Source organism: Gadus morhua, chromosome 8 (genome assembly GCF_902167405.1).
Source record: "Gadus morhua chromosome 8, gadMor3.0, whole genome shotgun sequence".
NCBI classification, from domain to species: domain Eukaryota; kingdom Metazoa; phylum Chordata; class Actinopteri; order Gadiformes; family Gadidae; genus Gadus; species Gadus morhua.
In genome coordinates, this window is record NC_044055.1 from 2285509 (window position 1) to 2298582 (window position 13074).

General features: G+C 46.8%; 1 protein-coding gene across 1 annotated transcript; it reads left to right on the plus strand.

The window, feature by feature from the left end:
• The first annotated feature begins 270 nt into the window (after positions 1-270).
• On the plus strand, positions 271-12919 carry ncstn (nicastrin). The gene is made up of 17 exons (XM_030363287.1): positions 271-414; positions 1097-1198; positions 1761-1884; positions 2270-2391; positions 2841-2986; positions 3476-3623; positions 4638-4750; positions 5589-5741; positions 6618-6722; positions 6932-7009; positions 7290-7459; positions 7571-7673; positions 8815-8913; positions 9214-9301; positions 9611-9774; positions 10168-10380; positions 11787-12919. Exons 1-17 carry the CDS (start codon positions 357-359, stop codon positions 11907-11909), a joined length of 2109 nt encoding a protein of 702 aa, XP_030219147.1. The 5' UTR covers positions 271-356; the 3' UTR covers positions 11910-12919.
• The last annotated feature ends 155 nt before the right edge of the window (positions 12920-13074 follow it).

A 13074-nucleotide genomic window follows, 5' to 3' on the forward strand; every position in this document is an offset into this window, starting at 1 on the left:
ATGAGTCGTAATCTAAGACAATTTCATTATAAAAAAAGTAGTCTAAAATGCTCACCTTTCTGGGGAGAAAATCTGTCATCCCGAAGCGAGAAAATACGTTTTTAATTACGTGTTCAAACACACTCTGGATTGGGTTCTAAATGCTGACATTACGGCAAGTATAGGACACGTTTGTAAAGTGTCGTGGGAACACAGTAAATAAAATCTTTACAGGTTATTTCTATCTACTCCAGCGCTGCCGCTTCTCCTCAATAATGGCGAAGAAATGTATTACAATTCCAAGCGGAACCTAAGTCGTCGCCCGGACGATTCTCACGTTAACACTTCCTGTTTTTTTTGTTTCACAAACCAGGAAGATGGATTTGATATCAACCAAATGGATTATACATTTGTTACTTTGTGGTCTTTTTTATGGTAAGAAATGATCTGCTTGTGTTGAACGAACTGTGGTGTTCTTGTCTACCCCCGCTGTTTACCCGATATGTTTCAGTTTTAACCGGTAAGGTTAATCAACACTAGCTGCTTGGGGGAGCTAACGAAAACTTGCCTGTGTGCTACATTTCTCAATGAATTCCCTTGTTTTCACTATTACATCCCGTGTATAGTGTATTAGAAGTTAGTCGTCCTATAATAATGCTAAATGTGTTCAATCGCCGGAATGGGCTTTATTACTAAAAGATCGTTCAGTGATTTCATGGACTTTCTTTTGTTGGTCATCTCCACCTCTCCAAGAAGCCGATCCCACAGACTCAAAGCGCCTTCAGCACAATCCGGCATCCGCGTGATTCTCTGTAGAGGCCCTCATGAACTATGCATTAGAGATCCCAACCATTGATGCCATGCAGTACTATAAAACATGTTGTACGAACTGAATACCGCTGCTATACTTTGAATTGATATGGATGCCTTCTCCGATTTAAAATGGCATTGGCCTCAAACCACTGTAATGGATACTTTTTAAATGCCATTGGTCCGCAGCAACTTTATTGGATGAATTGAACATGGAGACATTGAAAGATGCATTACTTTTACCATTGTTTGGTATAATATCGCCTGATTCAAACTGGTATTTGCGTTACACATTTGTCCTCTCCAGGTGTGAGCTGTAATTCGGTTGAACAGAAAATCTACATCAATCTCAACGACACTGTGCCGTGTGTCAGGTTGCTCAATGCGACGCATCAAATAGGCTGCCAGTGTAAGTCAAGTAACAATCTGATCATGCACGCGTCAACTGACCCCCCCCCTCCCTTCCCTACATCAGATGTTTGATGGTCATGTGATACAAAAAGCTAGAGTCTCTATTCCACCCAATCAAGTAACTCGGTCAACCTTTCCTCTAAGATAGAAGAGGGATAGTTCCGGGTAAGATGTAGTACTGCTTTATGCTGTCTCACAGATGTAGTGTCTGTTTGTATGCAATCTCGCTACCCCACTGTAAAACCTTCACAAATGTGTTTTTAAAGCCTTTGACCTACAACAGACTGCTGTTTGTATAGATTTTGTATGCAATTGCTCTCACCTTACCTATCTTCAGAACATTCTGTCTCTGTTGTTTGTTAAATCTAAGAATAGGGAGCACAGATATGCTATCACACTAGGAAATATTGCCCTGGATTAATTAAAGATGAAAAAGCAACATTGCTGTATAATCTCCTCGTGTATGATTTAATCACATAAAATCCGGGCATGGGTTAATTTGTTCAAAGTAAGAAGACACTTGGTTCAACAACAGGGTTTAAATCACTTTGTGTTGGCAGCCTCCCTAGGTGGGGACGTGGGGGTGATCCACTTTTTGGAGTCGGAGCAGAATTTAGAATATGTCCTGACCACTGGAAACAATCCTCCATATATGGTCATCCTGGAATCTCATCTTTTCAACAGGTACGTGAATTCTCATCAACCAATCATGTGAAAATAAATTTCTCATTTTGCAATCCTCTTTGCACAGAAATTAAACTCTGTTCGCTAAACATACGTGAGGATTATCCATGTTTTTCCACGTTATCAACAAACACTTGCTGTTTGTATAGCCATGCACAATTCCTCTACAAAACAAATTTGATCTGAGTTTTTTTTGGCTGCCAACTGCCAACTGCTTCTCCAGCTGTATTCTTACATTACAAATCACAATAAAACACTTGTACTCTTTCTTAACTTCTGTAACATGCATAAAAGTTGGGTTAAATATACAGTACGTTTCCATAACGACAGCTCCAGGTGTGATCTTTCCTGTGTTTCCATGGTTCCCCCACCCTAATCCTTGCAGGGATGTCATGATGAAGCTGAAAAACGGCTCCAGTCGCATTGCCGGCGTTGCCGTGATAAAGCCCAACTCAAATCCAGTTGGGGCCTTCTCTCCACACACCACCTGCCCCAATGAGAACACAGGTGGGCTACACCACCAGGGGGCACCCGTTAGCACACACGCTGGAGTCTTAAAGGTCCCATGACATGCCACCAGGTGGGAGTTTGATTAGCCGCTACAAGCCCTTTTTGAAATCTGCCCCTTATGACATCACAGGTGGGCGTGTCCACCTGGATGTGTGACGGGTAGATGAGCAACGTTTGCTACAGTCCCCCGGGTAGGCTGGTAGACTGATCTATCCACTGTACATCTAGGTGGACACGCCCACCTGTGATGTCACAAGGGGCAGATTTTCAAAACGGCTTGGAACGGCTAATCAACCCACACCTGGTGACGTGGCATGGGACCTTTTTAAGGACCAGCCAGCCAGCTACTTACATCACCATGCCCCGATGCCAACCCCTTGCTATCCTTGCTATCTCTGATGTACATCTAACCGGCCCCCCCCCCCCCCCCCCCCCCCCCCCCCCAGGTGTCTACTCTGAGAGCTACGACCCCGCCCTGGCTCACTGCAACGGGACGATGTGGAACCCGAATGGGAACGGCCTCTCCTACGAGGAGTTCAGCTTCCCCATCTTCTCCCTGAAGGACGACAACGGCACTGAGGTCATACGGCAGGTAGGTGCGCGGCCGGGCACTGGTTGGTTGAGCAGGTCAACAGCGTCAGCGTTGAGCGGTGACTCTGGTGTTACTGGACACATCCTCAGGTGTGTCTTAGTCCAAACGAGGCTGTTCCTTTGAGGCAGGTGAGAGTACGTTGCAACGCCACGTTGCAATGAGCGCCTCCGTTTTGTAAGCAAAGGAGCGTTGGAATGTTGGTTGTCATGGCAGTAGAAATGTTTTTTGTTTATGGTTAATCAGTCAATTCATTAGTTGAATATAGTTATATATTGAGTATGATTCATCTGGCATTATGGGGATAGTTGTTGTGTTTTGACAACCCGGCGTTTCTCATGTGAGCCGCGGGGAAACAAAACGTATGATTTCAACCGTACTACGGTCCTATCATTACGGCGGAGTGTCACCTACCAAATACATTGATGGTGTGCAAAGCCCTACGTGTGTGTGTGTGTGTGTAACATGTTGCATGCGTGCATGTGTCCCCAGTGCTACATGGACCACAACCGGGCGGTGAACGGCAGCGTGCCCGTCTACCCGCTGTGTGCCATGGAGCTCTCCTCCCACATGAGCGCCGTCACCGACACGGTCACCTGCATGCGGCGGAGCGACACCAGTGGGTTGAGCCTCAACCCGGGTACGCCCCCCTCCTGACTAACCCTCTTTACAGCCTTTCACAGGTGGAGGTCCGTGGGCCGGACTTAAAGCTGGGCGAGGGCATTGTTAGGGCCGCTCAATTATGGGGAAAAAAATCATAATCCCATATTTCAATCAATATAGAAATCACGATTATTCAAACGATTATTTTTGGGTTTCAAAACATGACGTATTTATTCAGCATGTCTTTCCCAAAAATACTTTTTAACTGAGATCTTTGAAATTTCGCCTTAAAAAAGTCTAAAATAATGCACCGATAGGTATCCAGATGTTCTGAACCTTCTATAAAAAATTGTTTTATTTTGGAAACTCGATTGTATTCGTTTTGTGATCGTTTGACGCTGAAATCGTGATCAAAATTCGATTAATCACCCAGCACTAGGGCATTTGGAGCCGCCCCCTAGGGTGAGCCAGATTTTGAAAGTATACAACTGAAAAAATACCCCCCCCCCCCCCTCCCCCTCCCTTTAGGCCTCCCTACCAAACCGCCACCCCAAAACACGTGACTACTCTGCTTTAGCACTAGGTCTGCCTGGTTTATGAAGGACTCCAGGCTTGTGCGCTGAATACACGGGCAGAGTGACCGCAGGTCGCCAGGTAGCTAGCTACCAGGTAGACAGACGGGTCGGCCTGCAAGTTATTGAACCCTGATTTGAATTATTGATCACTAACCCCGTATTAAAGAAGTGGAAGGGCTCACTGCAGGCTTGCAACAGCCACAGATACCAGAGTTTATTTTTTCCTTTTCTCTGTCGGAGCCCTTGACTTATTGATTGCTGACAGGATGTAAGGAAATTCAACAAATATTGAAATGACTACTTCTGAAACAAATAGCCTACCGTAGCTTGAAGGACATGCCAGGCATCCGTAAGCCCACTAGGATACGTCACATACAACATGTATCGTTGTGTCCATGTAGGAACTTTACAGTCACAACATCACATCTTCTGAGTCCTCATCACAGCTGCTTATTGTTTTGTCTCGCTGATTTCAGAGCAAGTGTGCGACCCGCTGGGGAACTACAACGTGTGGGGCGCCACCAAGGGCCTGAACAACTCCGCCAGCGGGCACAGCGAGAACGAGACGGTCGTCATCGCCGCCGCCAGGGTGAGTGCCGTCCCCTCGCAGCCGTCCTTCTGCTCCCCCCGCCGGCTGTACGTGTGACCCCCTTCCGTTGCTGTAGCCCCCCTATTACTGCGTTAAGGCTGCCACGCTAACCGTGCTAGAAGTCAGCGTCATTCCACACTCTCCTTGTGGATCCAGAAACGAGCAAGTCAGCGAGTCTCACTCAAAGCCTCAGAACTCAAGATTTCAAATGAGGCCGAGTGCAGCAGGAACGCTCCCAGTAACAATTTATAAATTCTATCCTCTAAACGAGGTGTCCAGATCCCAGCCTGATAAAGTGTGTGGCAGCAGAATTAAAACGAAGCCCAAGCCGTTGGATTAGCTGCATTCCTTTGTGCGTGTCACGCGGCCAATGTGGGATTTATGTTGCCGTCATATAGGCTGCAACAAGTCAAACTGACGTGCTTAACTGAGATATCATCTCCCCCCCCCCCCCTTACCTCCACACCACTCGCTCCCATCGCTCGTCTTCTCCGGCTCTCTCGCTCTCTTCCTTATATTCCTTGTCTCTCCCTTCCCCTTTGCTTTCCTTGAGTCACAAGCAAACTTCTTGGCAGTGCATTATGTATGCTCCCATCACTATGATGCTGAAGGAGCCCTCAACGTCTTCCCAGCTGTTGCTGTGACGTTGGGCGTGAACCGATCCATCGGTAGCCCCCAGGAGAACAGAGGAAGATAGGACGACGCTGAGGTTGGCGCAAATAGGGTTACCATTAAGTTCTTCATTATTATTCTTATAACATTATTCTCCCCCCCCCCCCCCCCCCGTCTCTCCCCGTCCCGGCGCTCCTCTCCTGGCCGCGTGGCGTGGCGTGATTAGCTGGACAGCCGGGCATTCTTCCACGGCATCAGCCTGGGCGCGGACAGCGGCACGTCGGGCTTCATCACGCTGCTCGCCGCCGCCGGGGCGCTCGCCAACGTCACCCGGGAGGCCCCCCCGCCACGCACCATCCTCTACGCCTTCTTCCAGGGGGTGGGTGCACACTGTCCCGGCCCGCTGGCCTCCGTCCCACACGGGGCAGGGCCCTTCGGCCCCAAATAGAGTCTCAGACCAAACCTTGATTTACCGATTTTAATCTATTTTATTTTTTCTATGAATTATAAGTATATATATTTTTTTAAGTTTGGATTTTATTTGAAGAATAGCGATGATTAACAAAAGCTAAATAAATAACGCGCATCTCCCACTCGGCTGCGGGCCTCAGTTTAAGATGTTGGAGTAAATGTGTTGTGCTGCTGCTTTTGGTTGCCGCAGAATTTTTAGGCAAACTCTACACACGCAATCTTTTCAGCGCATGCTGCCATGTTGATATCTTACTCTTTAAAATACTTCTTTTTTTTTTTCATAATCGTTTTATTTATTTATTTTAATTGTCCTGATCCATTCATTTGAATTACGATTAAAAATCGACTTGTTCGATCCGCTCCGAGCTCAATCAGTGACCGCTGAAGGGCCGCAGGCAGAGCTCAGGTTGTTATTTTTCCGGCATGATGTGTTTTTTTACGAGGATGTGATGTGAGGTAACCAAAGCAACCCCTGTCTCCCCTCTATCTAATGCTGCAGACCAGCCATGGTCCATGGAGTCTTACAACAACATAACTCCTATGCAAAATCAAGAATCTAGCTTTAAGTCCCAGCACGGTCGACAAGCTATTTGGTTGAAAGTCCCCTAAAGCCACACGTTAAATTGTCACCTTGCATGGTTGACTCTGCCGTCGGTGTCTGAATGTGTGAGTGGTGAATGCGAGGGAATATTGTAAAGTGCTTTGGGTGGCCAATTGTTAGGAAAGCGCTATATAAATGCTGTCCATTTACATTTATGTAACCTTTTCCTGTTTCCATCGGCAGGAATCCTTCGACTACATCGGCAGCTCGCGGATGGTGTACGACATGCAGGGAGATAAATTCCCCATTGACCTGGACAACATTCACTCTCTTGTGGAGATTGGACAGGTAGGCCTTACAAGCTTTTGTTTGTATGTTGTATTTTATTTGGTCATATGTCTTGCTGTGTTATTGTATCTTAGAACGTGCTACGCATTGATGTGTTAATATAATATGGAATTCAGTCATTGCAACGAATTCAATAGTCAGATGTGGATGTTTGTTCCGTCATGATGCGATGGAGAGGTGTTGATATAGGCGGATTTGTGCATTCACAGGTGGGCCTTCACGCCAGCGAAGGTTTGTGGGTCCATACTGACCCCGTCTCCAGGAGGAACGCCAGTATTGAAACAGAGGTCTGTAGCTAGGCTCTATCAAAAGCTTTTCTTTCCTTTCTGCTGTTTGCTATTTATTCTGTATGCTCCCCTCACCCACAAAACCTACTTCAGGGATAACGTAGAGTCTACCAGACCCTTCAAGCGGTTCAGGTCATTCCTTGACACTAGTTGCTCTGAATAATATGTGCCACAAAGTCGATGAACCTACAACAACATCACAGCACTGTGTAGCTAATTGCAGTTGGTTTCTGAAGTATAGATTACTTTGTATAATATTGCCAAATATACTCTGTTTCAGGTGAAGAACCTCACTGACATCTTCAGGTCGGTCGCCACCAGCCTGAACATCTCATTGGGTGAGCCTGATGTCTCTCAGCCCCTTCCTCCCGCCTCTTTCCAGCGCTTCCTTCGAGCTCAGCCAATCCCTGGCGTCGTCCTCACCGATCACCGCACCAGCTTCACAAACAGGTGAGTCCAACGACATTCGGTATATCCAAACAGGTATGCTATTAGTGTGATTGTCCAAGTAAACTCGTGCCTGTGTGACATTGACCTCCATGTTTGAACTTCGTTCTCCAGCTTCTTCGAGAGCATGTACGATAACGCCGAGTACCTCAACCTGACGTTCCCAGCCGGGCTGACCCCCGAGGAGCAGTTCAACTACGTCACAGACACTGCCAAGGTACGGTCTACACCGTTCAGCTGAGTGAATCGGTATTCAAGCAGAAATACAACCCCGCCCTTGTTCACTCGTGATGGATTTCATGATTCTTTTACCTGATTCATTATGCGTCAGTCAGTTCGCCAAGAAGAATCGTTTAGAATCGTTTGTTTGTTTGTTTGTTCGTCGTGTTTCCGGTACACCGTCTATAGCGGTGAATCATGGAACGCACGGTTCTCGGCTCCTCGTTCTCAAACGATCGTGCAAACGGTCAACACAACACAGTAGTTCAAGGCAAAAACATAGCTGCGACTTCAGGATTACGTGTCCTTTTAGACAACACAACAGTAGCTAATGTATTGCCAAATATACTCTGTTTCAGGTGAAGAATGTCTCTCATTGGCTAAAATTCAACGAGAGCATCCTAGGCTCAACAGACGACAGCATACGATTGTTCTGGCTCTCGTCTCAGCCCCTCTTCACCCCTCTGCTAACTTAACAGTGAACACAGCGACTGGTCGACTCTGTGGGAAAACAAAAGAACGAACGAGAGAGAAGTGTACCGTGGATGATCCGGTCGGTTCATTCTTGTTAAAGAGTCGTTCCTTCGAACTGCCTCGGTCGCCAACGACCCGTCACTATTGTTCACGTAAAGACCAAAGCTCCGCCGTTTCCTTGTAGCGCAAGGGAGAGCCAGCTCTGCCTGTCACATAGCACGGCAAAGCCTTCTGTAGCTGGACGACTTACAGGGCTGTTCGGAAACAAACAACACATCAAGAGCGATTCAATATGTTGTGAGATCATTCTGTGCGATAAAACCCCATCCCTTTTTCGCGGTCGGCTTAGCTCAGGAGGTAAAGCGGGTTTGCTGGTAACCGGTAGGTTGCTAGTTCGATCCCCGGCTCCTCCTAGCTGGTTGTCGATGTGTCCCTGAGCGAGACGCCTCACCCCTAATTGCTCCTGACGAGCTGCGTGGTCGACTCTGTCCATGTGTGCATTAACTGTTTTAAGTCGCTTTGGACAAAAGCATCTGGTAGACGTAAAATGTAACTGTTTTGGCAGCCACCAGGCCGACCAGCCCTGGCTGGGCCGTTGCTGTGGTGCTCGAGCGATGGTTCCGTGATTGATTCCCCCCCACCCCGTTAAACAATGTCTCCATCAGGGTCTGGCGAAGGTGGCCACCCTGGCGGCGCGAACCCTGTACCGGCAGGCGGGCGGCGCCGAAGAGAGGCTGGCGGGCATCAACGCGGACGAGCTGACGGTAAGGACAGGGGACCCACCGCGCTCCAGGCGTTATGCAGCACGGCGTTAAAGCGGCTATGGGGGAGGTTTGAGAGTTGTGGAGAAAGATCGGATTCCCGTGTGTGTGTGTGTGTGTGTGTGTGTGTGTGTGTGTGTGTGTGTGTGTGTGTGTGTGTGTGTGTGTGTGTGTGTGTGTGTGTGTGTGTGTGTGTGTGTGTGTGTGTGTGTGTGTGGGGTCAGCCCTTCTCTTTGTCATGCCTGCAGGAGTTAAGATAAGGGATAACATTTGAATCCACCGCTCTCCCCTTCTGTTTCGCAGGTGGCTCACATGCTTTACGGATTCCTGATCCAGACCAAAAACCCCTGGTTCGAAGCCATAGTTAGCCCTGAAGATCTGCCAGCACTGAGTGAGTTGGACCGGTTGAATAAAAACACTGCCATCGTGTTTTAGGGAATAATGTCATCGATAAACAACACCCTGTTTCTGCTGTTACAAGCATCACCTTTCAAGCGATGAGCAGATTGGTGCTTACGTCGTCCGGGTTAACCTTTGTTATCCATTAAACAGATACTCCGGGTCTATCTAGTATTTCTGTTATGCGTGCGTTTGTGTCAGTGGTTCCAGGATGTCGGCAATAACAAACTTTGCACTCTTTCCTGTAACAAGAAAAGCGATCTCTATTCATTTGCTTTCTATCGTTTCCCCCTCTCTGCAGGGGCTTTTCCCCCGGAGCATTACGTGGGGGTGAACTTTAACTCCAACAGCTCCACCAAACTGGTGAGCTACGTGTTCATCAACCTCACGGGCACGGCCGTCAACGTCAGCAGGGAGAACTGCAGCAGCTCCGGCAAGTTCGAGGACGCGGCGGACAGCACAGACGTAAGGAGAGCCACGCCCGTTGCCGCAGAAAAGGGTTTAATGTCCTAGGAAACCAGCCGAGTGCATGTTTATTTTCTCTTCTGGCTTTTGAATGCCTTTTATCTCGTTTGACGGTCGCAGCCCTATTGGGTTAAGACAAGACAACATGACAATGTGACGTAGCATTACAAAAAAGTTGTTCATTGAGTGGAGGGCAGGGCTACCCTCATAAACCGGGACTTCCTTGTCTTTTTAATATTCTGTATATGAGTTGAAACGTGTAGAATCTTATATGTGAAGACCAAGTTGCATGCACCGCAGTATAAAAACGTCCAACTTCCTCTGAAGACAATGAAAGTGTAAACATTTGCATTTGCAGTTGGTTTCGTAATATCCAACCACTCCCCCCCCCAGATGAACTCGTACACCTGGGTGCGAGGCGTGACCCCCCCGAACGCCACAGAGCCGGCAGGGTACTGCGTCCGCTCTACGACGAGACTCGCCCGGGCAGAGTCCCCGGCCTTCCTGCTCGGAGAGTTCAACTCGTCCACCTACTCGACGTGGAGCGAGTCGCGCTGGAAGAAAATCAACGCGCGCATCTTCCTGGTGGCCGGCCACGACCTGGAGGTAGGCCACGCCCTCCTAGTAGTTATTGTTGTTGTTGTTGTTTGGTCCCGCTCTCTCCCCTAATCTACTGACGATAGGAACAGGTGGAGCCTGCTCATGTTGACGGCACTGCGGTTGTTTATTAAATCGCTTGACTCGGTTCGGAGAGTTTTCCGATTGTGACGGGACACTCGTTGCTGCTGAAGTGCACGCCAGGTTTGGCCATCGTTTGAGTTGCACCGCGCTCAGGCCGCCTCATAATCTCTGCTGCCGTGGTTTACTTGACTTTATTCTGCTTCGTTTAAGAATGCTCGATTCTGATTGGCTGGGAGGAGGGCATTAACCCGGCAGGTTGCCCGCTGAGTTGTCGGTTCTACTTGCTGCTGACTGAACACAGCGTCATCGAATAGTAGATCAACACGCTGCTTGGAATACTCGATTCTGATTGGCTGCAGGGTGACCATTAATCCCTGATATATGGACTCCTGCTAAGTAGTTCCAGTCAAATTGTCTGATCAGCCTCCAAAACGAGAGCTGGTAAATTGTGAAAAATGTATTAAACTGTAATCAGACAACGCGGTTATATTTAGACCCTAAAGTATCTGTGATATAAAGGCTGGGACGAATTTCGAATTATAAATATGTACCATCCATAACGTTAGCTCTCTGGCTCATGGAGTGAACAACGTTTCCGTTGCATAAGAACCATAAGGGAGGGTATGATTGTTCCAGGTATTAGTCAAACTCTGAGGCGTTACCAGGGAAACTAAATTATGGCTTGTAAAAACTTTATATTTGGATTGTAAAACTCATGAAAATATATATTAATGTTTTATTCATTTATTTTCTTTGGCAAGTGACCATGGTATAAGCGTGATATGCCCTTCGAGGAGTCCAAAACATGTTTGATCGATCATAATTAAAGGGGACTACATTTTGAGGGAGATGAACTCAAACAGAGTATACATTTAATAAGCATGCAATACGAATAAGAAAAAATATAATTATTGAAGTATTTGAATTGTTTTATTATGTTGGCGAGCAAGAAGTAGATAAACGGGTTAATCACCTCAAGGCAGGGCAATAAACAGTTTGATATGCCCGGCTCGTGGAAGGTTATCGTCTCGGGCAGTAAGCCGTCCACGAGCCGGGCATATCAAACTGTTTATTGCCCTGCCTCTCGTTGATTAGACCTTACTTACTGCATGATGATATTGGGATAATGGTCATCTGATACAACAGCGGCATGCAGCACCAGGGCCGTTTTGTTGTCAGTTAAACAATTTATAAAAGGAATAAACGTATTGCGTCACAAATTGAAAAACGTCTGGTTTGAAATCGATGTTTGAACTCCTATAATGCAACTACAGACCTACAAAAAGCTCTTTAGAACCAGGCTGCCAACGCCCCCCTGCGTGTGTCCCTAGATGCTGACCCTGGGCGTGGGCTTGGCCGTGCTGCTCGTCTCCCTCCTGATCACCTTCTTCGTCAACGCCAAGGCCGACTTCCTGTTCAGCTCCGGCCGCGAGCCAGCCAACGCCACCTACTGAAGCTCCGCCGCTGCCCACTCCAACACCTCATTGGTGGGGGGGGCGCGATGGGACTCGACCCCGCGACCACTTGGTGCGACCACCATTACTACTGCTTGCACGTCCCTCTCCAGAACCCAACCTCGTTTTGATTAGTTTTTTTTCTTCGTGTTTTCTTTTTTCTTCTTTTATTTATTTAAAAATCCCGTAGGAAATTGGTACACGGAGAAGTCGATGGAGGGTTTTTTTTAGACTAAGATTCAGCACACGGACTCACTCAGTTGAACTGGGACGTTATGACCGCGACGTTGATACTGGATCGCATTGGATAGGCCGGGATGTGTTTGATCTCATCAGAATATAACACGCCACTGGTGTACCATCTGGCGGACATGCTCCTGTAATTGATCCCGTTCCCAATGAGGTTTTTATTTTCCATGTTTTGTATGTCAATTCATGTTTTTTTGTGTGTGTGTGTGTGTGTGTGTGTGTGTGTGTGTGTGTGTGTGTGTGTGTGTGTGTGTGTGTGTGTGTGTGTGTGTGTGTGTGTGTGTGTGTGTGTGTGTGTGTGTGTGTGTGTGTGTGTGACAGAGTTAGTGATCTGTATAAATGGGTGTGTTTGTGTGTGTGATTAAGATGCTAAAATAAACAAATGTAAAAATCTGGATTTGGTTGAAAACGTAATTGTTGCACCTGACTAGGAACTTAAGAAGTTTTTTAGCATTTTAAAATGAATCATTCCGAAGTCCCAACATAAAAATGATAGCCGTGCTCTTTTTTTTCTGTTACTTTGCAATCATCTTCAATTTCAAGGGATTAAATGTTCAAATGTGTTGGGATCCTAACATTCAAATGTGTTGTCTTTGGTTATACAATTTTTGGAATGTTTCTATAATTGATATAAATACTTAAAAAAAAATCAAGATGCCACGCCATTTAAAACGTATTCAGGATGTTTCAAACGAATCAGACCCAATGTTTATTATGATGATTTATGCCTTAAGGCTTGACAATAAAGCGAATGAATGGGATTTGAGTCTTTCTCTGCATTGATTGGTGAATACATTTTAGGTTGAATACAACCCACAGATTACGACCATTTGCATATGCTTTACCAATTCAACAAACATTTTTGATCCAACCCAAACGTATTTGACCACACTACATTTGTGCTTCATGTAAGCTT